Source organism: Sus scrofa, chromosome 6 (assembly GCF_054392235.1).
Source record: "Sus scrofa isolate SSC_HxYL_T2T_F1_AM1 chromosome 6, Sscrofa_HxYL_maternal_Yorkshire_Landrace_v2.0, whole genome shotgun sequence".
NCBI lineage: Eukaryota > Metazoa > Chordata > Mammalia > Artiodactyla > Suidae > Sus > Sus scrofa.
In genome coordinates, this window is record NC_139388.1 from 93,994,046 (window position 1) to 94,007,182 (window position 13,137).

The 13,137-nt window shown below is 53.2% G+C and overlaps 1 protein-coding gene across 10 annotated transcripts in view; it reads left to right on the forward strand.

Moving 5' to 3' along the window:
- Positions 1-13,137, forward strand: part of ZNF362 (zinc finger protein 362) — a 41,386-nt gene that overhangs the window by 13,707 nt on the left and 14,542 nt on the right. For 3 of the 10 annotated variants that reach the window (XM_084963783.1, XM_084963782.1, XM_084963784.1), the window contains 6 exons: positions 38-201; positions 729-854; positions 6,134-6,197; positions 6,370-6,616; positions 9,822-10,143; positions 10,813-11,037. In XM_084963783.1, the coding sequence (XP_084819909.1) occupies positions 817-854; positions 6,134-6,197; positions 6,370-6,616; positions 9,822-10,143; positions 10,813-11,037 (896 nt within the window). In that variant the 5' untranslated portion in view covers positions 38-201; positions 729-816. Of the gene's footprint in view, positions 1-37; positions 202-728; positions 855-928; positions 1,974-2,979; positions 6,198-6,369; positions 6,617-9,821; positions 10,144-10,812; positions 11,038-13,137 lie in introns of those variants that run through there. The other 7 variants (XM_084963781.1, XM_084963780.1, XM_021095853.2 and 4 more) reach the window with 3 other exon arrangements.

The following is a 13,137-nucleotide window of genomic DNA, read 5'->3' on the forward strand; positions in this document are numbered from 1 at the left end:
TTTGGGCTGCCCATTCTTTTTGTGTCTGTTTGTCTAGGCCTGAACCTTTCCAGGTGGCAGGGCCTGGCACCTGGTTGTACCCCTTCCTCAGTGCCCCTGCCCCTTTTTGGAGCTTGCTAGGCGAGCCTCAGAGGCCACCCTCCTGGGAAAAGGTGATGGACAGACCTGGTTTCCGATCCAGACTCAGCTCTGTGACCTTAGGCAAGTTACTTAACCTCTCTGGACCTCAGTTTCCTTGTATGTATAATGGTCTATTGAAACAGTAAAATAATGGCTGTAAAATGCCCTGATACCATTCCTGGCCTATTGTAAGCGTTCAGGAAAAGGTAATTGATATTATTATACCTTTTAAATCTCTGAGGCCACCTTGGATTAGATGCTGGAATGAGCACCAGCTCTGCCTGTTCAGACCTCACAGTCTGGTGGGGAGGTCACCCAGGGAAACATGACCACACCAGGGTGTGAATAGCCCTGTGGTGCTGCACCAGATCTGGGTGGCATCCCAACTCCATCACTTGCCAGCTGTGTGACTTTGGGCAAGTTGGTCAACCTCTCTGAGCTGCAGTTTCCTCTTCCGTTAAATGCACATCTCACAGGGTCATCGGGAAGATTCAGTGATATGATGCGTGTAACATACTCAGCACAGTGCCTGGCACGTAGTAGGTGTTGAAATCAATGGTAGCTGCCATTTTATTGTTATTATTGTTATTGTTATTCCCATATACAAGGTGCTGTTGGGAACACAGAGGAAGTGACTGACTGGGGGTTCAGGGAAAGCTCCGTAGAAGAGGGAACACTTGAGCTGGGTCTTGAAGGATGAGTAGAAGTTCACCAAGTGGGAAAGGACACTCTAGGTAAGGAGCCTGTGATTCCAGGTTGAAACCTGTCAATGAGGGGTTTGTTCTTTGGGGGACGAAGGCATCGTGTTCATCCCAACTTCCCCGAGTGCCCCTTGCTGCCTCCTTCCAGATCTGCCTGGGGGCTGTGTGCTCTCGCCCTCCTGCAATAGCATCCATCTGTGACTCGGTCCTGGTGGCTTTGGGGTCCTGCTCACGGGAGTTGCTGTGTCCCCATCTGTCCACGTCTGGGACCACAGATCTGTGTCTGTCGGAGTTTGGTGCTGTCTGTCTGCATGTTCTGTGACTCTGTCTGTCTGTGTCTGTATCCAGAGGACCTCCTGGGCCACACTGCACGGGGCAACCTGCACGCTTCCATGGTCTCCAGCTCTAACCAAATAGCCAGGCCTCCTTGGTTACTCTCCTCCAGCTTCTCACTTTGGTTCCACCCCTGGGGGACTTCAACCAGGATCCTCCCTGCTTCCTCTCCCCAGTCCCGCCTACTCTCTGGAGTTGCCGGGGGCGGCGGGGGGGGGGGGGAGTCTTTCTAAATCACAGATTCTGTCCCACCACCCACTGCTTCAAGTCCAGACTCCAGGCTCAGACTCAGGATCCGCCTTTCTAGGTCTGGCCCTGACTGATGGCCCTGACCCCGGCCCCATGTCCTGACTCCCAGTTCACAGCGATCTAAATTTAGCTTCCCTCACCCACCGTGTTGCTTCTCACCTCTGGGCCTTTGCTCAGGCTGCTGCTTCCACCAGGAACGCTCCCCACCCCTTCTCTGCCTGGCCGACTCCCACTCAGCCTTTAAGACCCAAAGCACAAATCACCTCCACTGGGAAGTCCTCCCTGCTGCTTTCTTTCCATCCCGGGCTCTGGCTGCTCAGTTCTGACTTGGGGGGGTAGGAGCAAGTGACTCGCCCAAAATCACACAGCCGGTGAGTTGGAGCCAAGATCTGAACCAGGTGCACTGGGATCCAAATAACGCAGGCTGTTTCATGGTCCGGGTTGAGGAGATGGTGGCTGGGACTCGTGCAGACGATGGAGTGGATTGGAGCATTTGGAAATGGAATCCTGAGGACCTGACTGGGGGTGGATCTGAGCTGGGTGGGGAGGGAGGGGACCTGCTGTGGGTCAGTGTCTGTGGCCTGAGCACCAGGGCAGATGGGGATGCCCCACTTAGAGCAGGGAGGACTAGAAGAGTCTCTTGGGGGGAGGCCTGCTGAGTCTGAGCGGCCCATGGATGGTCAGGGAGGTCATGGGAAGGCTGGCCTGGTCTGGGGCTGGAGACCTGGGCGGTGGCTGGTATTTGCAGTCCCAGAGTGGATGGGCCACCCAGGGTCTGAAGCCACTGGGAGAGGGGAGGCTCCCGCCCCACCCCGAGGAGCCCAGGCTCTGGGGGTGGGGGCTGGGAAAGAGAGACTGAGAAGATGAAGAAGCCAGGGCTCAGGGCACACAAATCTTCCCCGAGGGCCAGGAGGCCATGAGGGATAGGACCGGAAGATGGCCCGTTGGCCTTGACCGCATGGAGGTCCCTGATGGTGTGTGACAGGTCTCATGGGCAAAGTTCTTTTTTTTGCAGAAGCTTGTGGGTCATGTGTCTGCTTCCTCTGCTTAGCTCCCGGCTCCCGGTGGCAGGGCACTTCTGTGTGCCTTCGCTTCCCCAGCACTGGTCCCCAGTTTAGCCCAGAAGCTGTACACAGAACGAATGGATGGACGGGTGGGTGGCCGGGCCAGCTGCTGGCAGGGTGCTGTTTTCAGAGGTTGCTCTAGGAGGTGTTTCACTCATTGACCCATCCAACTTCTTCCACCTTTAGAGCAAGAAAACAAAAGGACAGCTTGCTGGTCCCACTGCAAGGATCAGGGCTGTGTGCCTCGAGGCTCACAGCATAGTCTTGGCTTCTGGGACTTGAAGCCCAATCTGCATGTTGTGCCCGATCGTGACCTCCAGCGTGGCTCCTCCCGCTGACCTCAGTCCTCTGAGAGCATTGCTCCCGGACTCCCACGCCCAGCACACTCCTTGCTGCCTCCTCACCCCTCATTCCATCCCAGCCCTGAGCTCAGCATCCAGGGCCCTACCAACTGGCCTGTCTCATCACCTCACCTTTCTCCAGCTCTCTGTTGCCTGTAGGTGGCTGCTCAGTGTCCCCAACCTGCCTGGTACCTGCCTGCCTCCGTGTCTGCTCAAGCTGGATGCCCTTCTGCCCTGTCCACCTGTCCTTAAACACACTTCTAACCACTCTCGCTTCTGCTTCAAATCTCCCTCAACACAAGCTCTGAGCGGCTTAGTGTGGCCCTGGCCCCCTTCCCACCCTGTCATGCAGGTCCCAGGGCTGTGCAGGGCACACCCACCTCACAGGCTTGTTGAGGGGGCTCATGCGAGATACCCTTGCTGCACACCCGGCAATGTGCCTGACTGTCCATAAGGGCTCAGCAAATGCTCACACCCCCCAGCCCCCTTGTCCCCGGTCGAGGTACACTAGCACCTGGGTCACCTACCGAATCTTTAAGTTACTTAAGCTCAGCCAGAGAAGGACAGAGAAATTAAGCAGAGGCCATGTGGATCAGGGGAGACTCCCTTTCTATGCGCCTGCCTCCCAAGCCAGGGTTCAGGGTCGTCGCCCGCCTGACCAAGGGGGTCTGATAAGTGGCAGAGAGGGTGCTCTGTCCCAGCTAGAAGGACCCTCGGCCTCGCTGAGAAGTGTGGAGCGTTCAGTAGCCTGAACTTGGCATTGAACTGAAGAGGAGGGGGCGAGGACAGCTCCCCCGCAGCTGTCTGAGGAGCAGTTGGATACAGTGGGCAGAGTCCTGGGCCAGGGCAGGAATGAGGCAGAGCAGCCTGTTTTGATCCCATTTTACAGATGAGGAAAACGGAGGCTCTGAGAGCTGAAGTCCACAGTAGTCCCTCCTGTTTCCCCACCTGGGTGGCCAGGAGCCAAGTGCATCCCTCCTGGTGCCCTGGCTTCCTCTATAAAACGGGGCTGACATTTTCCCTGTTTCCTAGGGCTCTGGTGAGAACATTGCTGGTTGCAGAGGGCTTTGTACACTGTCGGCAGCACTAGATAACTATGTGGCACTGTCTTTAAAATAACTCTTGATTATTTGTTCCTTCTTTTATTCATTCTGTCATGCACCACATGCTGTTAATCACCTCTGGGCCTGGGTGCTGGGGACACCAAGATGAAAGAGACAGGTGTAGCCAGTACCCAGGCCTTTGTGAGGCAGCTCCCAGTTCCCCTTCCCTCCAGCCCTGGAGCCTCCTCAGCCTGGCTTTACAGCTTGGACCCCTTCACGTTTTCCCCAGTGGACAACAGCAGGGGAGGGACAGATCGAAGGCTGCTGAATGGCTGGGTAGTGGATGCCTGCCCACAGGGCTGCAGCTGTACCCTTCTAAGACAGGGCATGTTCCCAATCCTACAGTCAGCATGCTTTGTCCTTCCCCTGAACAGCTAAGGGACCAATGAGTTGGACTTTGGAGAGTGGGAATCTCAGCTCTCTGCTTACTTGCTGTGTGACCTTGACCAAGTCACTCTACCTCTCTGAACTTCATTTTCCTCAGTTGTTAAATGGGGATGATGAGAGTACCTGCCTATTGGTGTCAGTGTGACTGGCACAAGGTGGGGACTTCGTACATGGCAGCCCCATCCCTCTTGTGTTGAGGTCTTTCTGAGAAAGGAGAAGTCCCAGGGATCTGGAGCAGTCAGGGACAACTCCAGGCAGGAATGCTTCTGGAACCGGGCAGAGGGGAGGACAGCTTGGTGTCAGTGGGCGGAGGAAGCAGGAGGGCTCTTAGAGCTGCCCCAGGCACCCCAGAGGAGGCTCCTCTGATCCCCAGTCTGGCCAGGTTCAAACCCAAACCAGCCCCCAGGCTGGGAGTGAGAGACCAGGCTTTTGCATAACAGGTTTTGAGTCTTTTGCATGTGGATATTTGTTTCACCAAGGACTGGGGTTTGCAAAGCAAACTCCCTGAAGGAACCAACTTGAGCAAATCTGATTTCTAGTCTTGACCCTGGCACAACTTTGGCACCCTAGCCCTGTGGTCTTGGTCAGGTCTGTTCCCCTCTCTCCAAGCCTCAGTTTGTGTACCTTAAAAAGTGGGGTCATCATACCTCCAGTGCCTGCTTCCCATGTAAAGATCACAAGAGATAATTCATAGAGAAGATCTTTCTCCAAGTGTTGAGATTATATTGTATCCTTGAGGGTTTTCTCCTGCAGCCCTCTGCCTGCTACTCAAGTAGGGGCTTCTCCAGCTTGTAGGGCCAAGAAAAGAAGTGACAGGCACTTCATTTCAGCCTTGCCTTTCAAAAGAAACAGTTCCATTTAAGTGACCATTACCAGTAGGTACTTAATTAGTAATTTCTATACGAGAGAGAGAAACTTGATAGGGAGCCAGACTTAACCTCTGTCCAGTATGGTCCCTGTAAGTCACTTCTTGACTTACTCTAGGGTCTCAGGAAGACTTGAGCCCTCTGGAAGACAAAGATAGCTTTGGAGGCCTAGCCTTCATCCTGCCCAGGTTGCAAAGCCCTTCTAATTGCACAGAACTCACCAGAGGTGAGGGCCACCAGACAGACCGCTGCGTACTCCTACTGAGGATCCCCAAGCAGCCCTAGCCTCGGCCTCCTCGACCCCCTCCTTAAACACAGAGTTCTGACAATCCTTGTAGGTAAAATGTCATACCTAGTCGTGTTTGTTTCTTGAGGATAACTTTCCAGAAGTGCCATTTCTTGGGTCAGAGGGCAATTTACTATAATCATTTGGGTCTCCGTAAATCATCCTGCCAAGTCGTCCTTCAGAACACCCGTATCCGATGACTCAAGTTGCCCCCTATGTTCTGGTGGGGCCATGGGTCAGAAAGGCAGGGATCCAGGAGGGGCAGTTTTCTCTTTTTTGTGGCCATTTACAAAGGTGCCCCAGTACTCTCCAGTTTGGCTTTGGACAGCAGGCTTCTGTGTGAGTCCATTGGGTTGACTCTGTGGCCAAGGGTCCTCCCGGGGGCTAGAGATTGGTCTGCTGGCATAACGGTGACCCCAGGTGGAAAGGGGCTGGGCGTTACTCTGTTCTGGGTATGGTCTTTTTCCTCTGGGGCCCACTGAGGGAGGCACTGAATTCCAGACTTTTAAGCCTGGAGATGTTCTCCAGGCCTGGTAGGAGGCCTGCTCTGCTGCGGGGTGAGGTCCCACGGGGGCAGGGATCCCAGACACTGGCCCAGACTTGAGTGGGCGTAGCTGATGGGAGCTCGCCCCTGGCCGGTGGGGAGGGCCCTCTTCCCTGTGACAGTCGCTCTCTCCCCGCAGGATGGCCGAGCCTCGATTTAACAACCCCTACTTCTGGCCCCCACCTCCCACCATGCCCAGCCAGGTAAGATGGAGCGTCGCCCCTCCGCCGTCCTCCCCCTCTCGGAGCTGCTCTGCTTTGCCCCGGGCTTTGGCTGTGGCCTGTGGGGCAAGGGGCCCAGGGGTGGCCCGGCGGCCCGGGGACGGGGCCGGGCGCGGCCCAAGCCCCCTCAGTCCCTGTCCTCTCCCGCCCGCAGCTGGACAACCTGGTCCTGATTAACAAGATCAAGGAGCAGCTGATGGCGGAGAAGATCCGACCGCCTCACCTGCCGCCCACGTCGGCCTCGTCACAGCAGCCGTTGCTCGTGCCGCCAGCGCCGGCCGAGAGTAGCCAGGCCGTCATGTCGCTGCCCAAGCTGCAGCAGGTGCCCGGGCTGCACCCGCAGGCCGTGCCGCAGCCCGACGTAGCGCTGCACGCGCGGCCGGCTACCAGCACCGTCACAGGTACTGCTGGGCGGGGTGAGCGGGGTGGGCGAGGGCTGGGTGGAGACTACCGGGGGTGGGTGTGGCCAGGGTGGGGCGGGGCGTGGGCAGGGCGGGTGTGGGTGCGGGAAGCTCCCCCACGTCACCGCCAAGAGACTTCCTTCCATTCTGTACTGGAATGAACTAAGCTGACCAGGCAGGGTGAGGGCTGGTCACTGCCCGCGGGGGAGCACTCACCAGGGAAGCCACATCCACGTAGAGGACCTCGGGAATCCAGAGAACGCTAACTGCGCTTGTGGGGTGAGGGGTGAGGGAAGACTTCCTTGAGGAGTCCCAGTGCAAAGAAGGGTTGGCGGTAGATTAGAGAAGCGGAGCAACAGGAGGAAATGGCACGAGCAAAGTGAACGTGTGCAGAAAGCAAAGTAGGACAGTGTCCGGGTGGGGAGGCCGGAAAGGTGGTGGTGGTGATGATAATCACAGTGTGGCAGCTACCTCCAGGTGAGCACCTGTGAATGTCCCTAGCATTGCTGACTTACTGCCGGCCCTTCAGGGAGGCGGCTATTGTTAGGTTGTCTCATAAAAACAGCAGTTTCGTGTGGTTCAGCCTAACATCTCCATTCAACAGATGAGCAAACTGAGGCCCAGTGTCACAGCCTGTGAAGAGGTAGAGGCAGGCAGTGTGGTTCCAGAGCCCGTGGGCGAACCCTTTTGCTCTTCCTGGTTCTGCTGATGCTGGAGAGGACGTAGGCACCACATCGTGAGGGGCCCTGTGGGCCACCTGTGCAGCTTGGGCTTTGCCCTCAGGCAGTGGGAGCCATGGAAGGTTGTTAAGTAGATGAGGGAAACACTCAGATTTGGATTAGAAAGCTGGGTCTGGCGGCAAGGTGGAGACCTGCTTGCGGGGAGACAAGCATGGAGGTGGGGAGAGTTGCAGGAGAGGGTGGTGGCCTGGGCAAGGCAGTGGCAGAGGGGATGGGCAGAAGGGGGCAGATGTGAGGTGTGTTTGGTGCTGAGCCCAATGTAGGGGTGTGGAGTGAGAGGAGGTAAGGGAGACTCCCCTGGTACTGGCAGTGAGATGGAAGTGAGCTGAAGTAGGAGGACGGAGTAGGGGAAAGATGCGAGCTCAGGCTTGAATAGGTTGAGCCTGGGGGTGGGAGGACATCCCAGGCAGTGTCATGGGGCTGGGCTGCCTGGTGCCCACCTCAGCGCCTGGTGGACAGGCTTTCTCTGGAGACTACTGGGGCTGGGCCTTTGTTCCTTGGAGAGCTCACCCCGCCGCCAGCTGGATGCCTCTGCCTCTTTCCTCCCCTCCTCCGTCTCAGAGATGCCCAAGAATTATGGGGCCCGGTGAGCCTCCCCTAGGCCCCAGCCACTCTGCACATTCCTTCTTTATTATTACTTTATTAAATTTATTTTTTCATTATAAAAGTAATATTAAAAAAGTAATATAAGCACATTAAGGGAAATTTGGAAAAAAGAGAAACTAAGAAAAAAAATCGATCGTAATCCCCAGCTCATAACCCAGCAGCCTTTTAGACCATTTCCTTCCTTTTCCATCTTTTTTGTTTGTTTTTTAATATGTGGGTGTGATTTGCTGAGCTTGTGATGGGGCTGTTCCCATGACTTTAACTTTCTTTTCCTACTCACCATTCTATCATAAACCATGTTGAGTGCATTTTTTATTATAAAGGTAATTCATAGTCATTCTAGGAAATGGCCGACAAACGGAAAGGAATAAAAAATTAACGCTAGTCCTACTATTGTTAGCATTTTTCATGTTTTCTCTGTAATTTATTTTATTTTATCCTTTAATCACAGATGTAAAAAATGGATGAATTCTCCAGGTAAAAAATTCAAATAATATGGAAGCAGATACATAAAGTATGAACATCTCCTTTACCAACAAATTCTCCCTCCCTTGAGAGACCCACAGTTTTGGCGTGTCTCTTCTCAGATCTGTTCCTTTGCTTTCACGCACACACACACACACACGTACATTGTCTGCATATACATATGTAGTTTGGATGTGTGTTTTTAAATAGATAGGTCCGTACTGTCTGTGATTTGCTTTTTCACCTGACAGCACGCTGGCATTCCCTCTACATCACTGCCCGACAAGTGTCTTGCTTTTGTGGCTTCCCCGTCCTCCATATCGAGGATGGACCACGTCTCTTCACATAGCCCCTGCTGCAGACAAGTAGGTTGTGTTTAGTTTTGTCTGATCACAGTTCTGTATGAAAGGTTCAAGTACACCAATTCTTGTGCTCATGTGCAAAGATCTCTTTATGAGCTATTTCAAGTATCCGCATTGCTTCATCAAAAATTATGTACATTTGAAATTTAAGTGACTGTTGCCAAACCGCCCTCCATTAAGGTTGATAAATAAACATTCCCAGCATGTATGACACACACACAATGCTTGTGCCAACTCTGGATATTAGTCCTTTCAATGCACAAATTTTTGATTTTTTTTTTAAATCATAGTTTTAATCTGTTACCATTTTCATCTTTTTGTCTACTTAACCTGATATCGTAGATGTTTTCTGGTCTCCTTGCTTTTAGAAGAATAACTTTTATTACAGAAATAAAAAAAGAGGAAAAGTTCATTGTTAAAGAATCAGAAAGTACAGTTAGGCCAAAAAAAATTGTTTTAAAATTACGCTTAATTCTACCATCCATTGCTGCATCTCCATCTCCTACTTAAAACTTTTTCTGTGCCTTAAAATTTTCTTTTTTTACAATCTTCTTTTTAATGGGTAGTTACTGTTCAGTAGAGGAGATTGATCACAATTTATTGAACTCTTCCCTAATATTGCATGTTTCAGTTGGCTCTAATTTTTGCTGTCATAAATAATACAGTAGTGAACATCTTGGATTTGCTTGTTTCTTGTTTGAATGGTTCCCACAGTGCCCCTGTCATAGATAACAGGACTCAGTTTAGTCCTTAGGTATCTAAGGCATATCTCACACACACACACACACACACACACACACACACACACACACACACACACACACACTCTCTCTCTCTCTCTCTCTCTCTCTCTCTCTCTCTCTCTCTCTCTCTCTCTCTCTCTCTCTCTCATTTAGTTACCCCTGAGTAATAATTTACAAAGGGAAGGGGAGGCTCAGAAAGGCTGGTGACCTGCCAGTCACATAGCTGGGTGGCGGGGACTGAGCTGGCTTCTGCAGCTACCCCTCACCCTTGTCCCCCATGTCTTCGCAGGTCTGGGGCTCTCCTCCCGGACCCCTGCTGTGAGCACGTCTGAGTCGAGTGCCGGCACGGGTACTAGCACCCCGTCCACACCCACCACCACCAGCCAGAGCCGCCTCATCGCCTCGTCCCCCACCCTCATCTCAGGGATCACCAGCCCCCCCCTCCTGGACTCCATCAAGACAATCCAGGGCCACGGCCTGCTTGGCCCCCCCAAGTCTGAGCGCGGCCGGAAAAAGATCAAGGCGGAGAACCCAGGGGGGCCGCCTGTCCTCGTAGTCCCCTACCCCATCCTGGCCTCGGGCGAGACTGCCAAGGAGGGCAAGACATACAGGTGGGGGTCTTGGTGGGAGGGGGTTTTTGTGGGCTTGGGACAGAGGCCGGGTGCCTAGGGCTGCTTCAGGAGCCCAGCCAGAAGGGGGGGATGGGAGACCGGAAAGAGCCTCCCCGGAGGCTGAGGGGGGCGGGGCTACGGTCCAGTGGGCGGGGTCTCCTGGCCAGCCCCACGCACAACCCCTTCAACGATGGTCTCTGGCTGGCGCGGCCCCACCTGCAGCCTGGGATCGTGAGAATTTGTTTTTTCCTGTCTTCAGGCAGTGTTCCCAAGCCTCAGCCTTAGCATCGAATTTCCAAAAGTGCCAGTGCCGGGGCACACCTACAGGAATTCTGACCTAACATGCCGAGGGCCTGGGGTCAGCCTTTCTAGAAAGCTCCCCAGAGGATTCTAAAGCACAGTCAGGGTGGAGGACTTCTCACCGGCAGTGTTGGAGCCCCGCCCGGCGAGCCATGGCTCACCAGCCAGTCTTTCGAGGTCCCCAGCCTGCTGTAAATATGCCTCCTCTTTCCTCTCCGGATTAGAGGGTATCCAGGCTGGGAGTCCGCCCTCACAGCGAAGCTCTACCCCTGGGGCAAGGTCCCTCTGTGGTGGAAGGTCTCCCCTGAGCTGCCCAGGCACTGCGTGGGGGATCTTATACCAGGTGTGAACCTGCCTCTCGCCCCACAGGTGTAAGGTCTGCCCGCTGACCTTTTTCACCAAGTCCGAGATGCAGATCCACTCCAAGTCGCACACAGAGGCCAAGCCCCACAAGTGCCCGCACTGCTCCAAGTCCTTTGCCAACGCCTCCTACCTGGCCCAGCACCTGCGCATCCACCTGGGCGTCAAGCCCTACCACTGCTCCTACTGTGATAAGTCCTTCCGACAGCTCTCCCACCTCCAACAGCACACCAGGTAAGTGGCCTGCCTGGTGCTGCCCTGCTGCAGCACCTGCTCCTGGTGCAAGGAGGGACAAGGACCTTCTCTCGGTGACTGTTCCCCTCAGGGGATCAAGACCAGAGGCCTTTGCTTGGCATGCAAGGCCTTTTATGATACAGGTTTTGTGGACCTCGCTGGCCTCAGCTCTCACTACCTCACTGCCCTTCCTGCTATTTCTCTCTCTCTCTCTCTCTTTTTTTTTTTTTTTTCTTTTTGCCTTTTCTAGGGCTGTTCCTGCGGCATATGGAGGTTCCTAAGCTAGGAGTCTAATCAGAGCTGTAGCTGCCGGCCCACACCAGAGCCATGGCAGCGCGGGATCCGAGCCCTGTCTGCAACCTACACCAGCTCACGGCAACGCCAGATCCTTAACCCACTGAGCGAGGCCAGGGATGGAACCCACAACCTCATGGTTCCTAGTCAGTTTTGTTAACCACTGAGCCACAATGGGAACTCCCTTCCTGCTATTTCTCGTCTGTGGGTCTTTGCACATGCCATGGCCTTGACCTGAAACACTCTCCCCCTCCTTTACCCTGTTTCTCTCACCTTCTCCGATCCATCTTTCAGTCCAGCTTCCTCCAGGAAGTCCTCCTGGACTCCCCTGATCTGGTTCCACAGGCCCTGGGCTTCCCCATCCCAGCAGTGGGAGACCATCTTATACTTGCCTGGTCGTTTGCCCCCCGCCCCCCCCGCCCCAGTATACTGGGGGCTCTTGAAGGCAAGGGCCTGGTCTCCTCCACTTCCACATCCCCAGTGGGTGGCACATAATAAGCCTTGAGGCGTTTTTTTAATATTGTGGAATAAATAGAACTAGCTTTTAGAGGGCACATGAGTCATCCACTTAACCAATATTTACAGTGTCTCTACTATATGCCAGCTGTGCCCCTCGGTGCTTGGAAATACAGTGATGAACAGCACAGACCCACATTCCTGCCCTCTTAGGGTGTACAGTCCAGTCGCATGTGTGAAAGGGAGATTCAGAGATACACATGCTTTCAGGAAAGAAGAGTTTTTGTAGGAGAGGATAGACCTCAGAAAGACTGGCTTGCCAAATAAAAATACCATAGGTATTTAAAGAAAAAAAAAAAAACAAAAAACTAAAGGTTACCAAATTACAGTTCCTCTCTTCAGAGGAGAAGCAGCACAGCAATTTTCTCACATGCCGGTTCTCCTATCTATCAGCACGGCTGTGCGTCTGCCAATATCAGCCTTGTGAAAGTCAGGGGTAAAATTGTTTTGGTTGTGGAGTTTGTTGCTCACAGAGAGTCCTCAAGGGTTTTTTCTGTTTCAGGGACCAAGGCTAGACAGAGGGACCTTCGGTTTTGTTTGGTGGTGGTGGTGGTTTATCCATGTCTCTCCTTGTCTTTGTACACTTTATCCCAGGATGCAAGATGTCCTGGCTGTTGCTCTGACTTGGGGGCCTATAGGTTTGATAGTAAGAGACAAATGACCCGATAGCAGCAGGACATGGCCTCCGTCTGCTTTTCTTGTTCCCACGCCCCCTGAGGCATGGATTTGACCACGTAGGTTTGTTTCAGAAACTTCCTGGTTTTGTCATGCATTTATTTTTTTAAGTTTGGCTAATTTTATGTGCATAGCTGTGTGTAACGAGGTGCTGATCTAGAAACAAAGTCCTCCTGGCTAAATGGTTATTGAAATTAGAGCATGTGACCCCAAGGTTTGAGCGTTAACTTCTGTCAGGGGACTTTGTAAAGCCCCTGGCCCATAATTTTAATCTGTATGTGTGTGAAATTTTTTTTTCTTTTTTTTTTTTAAATTAAAAAAATTATGGCTACACTCACAGCATATGGAAGTTCCAGGGATTGAATCCGAGCTGCAGCTGCAAGCTATGTCACAGCTGTGACAATGTGGCATCCTTTAACTCATTGCACGGGGCTGGGGATCACACCCACGCCTGCGCAGAGACCCAAGCTGCCTGCCGCAGTTGGATTCTTAACCCACTTTGCCATAGCTGGAACGCCTGAAAAATTTGTTTTCTTATCGTACTGTTTAATCTAAGATCGCTCTAATTTCCTATTTAAGGTCAGGAATCTAGAACCATTCAATTCACCTCTTGTC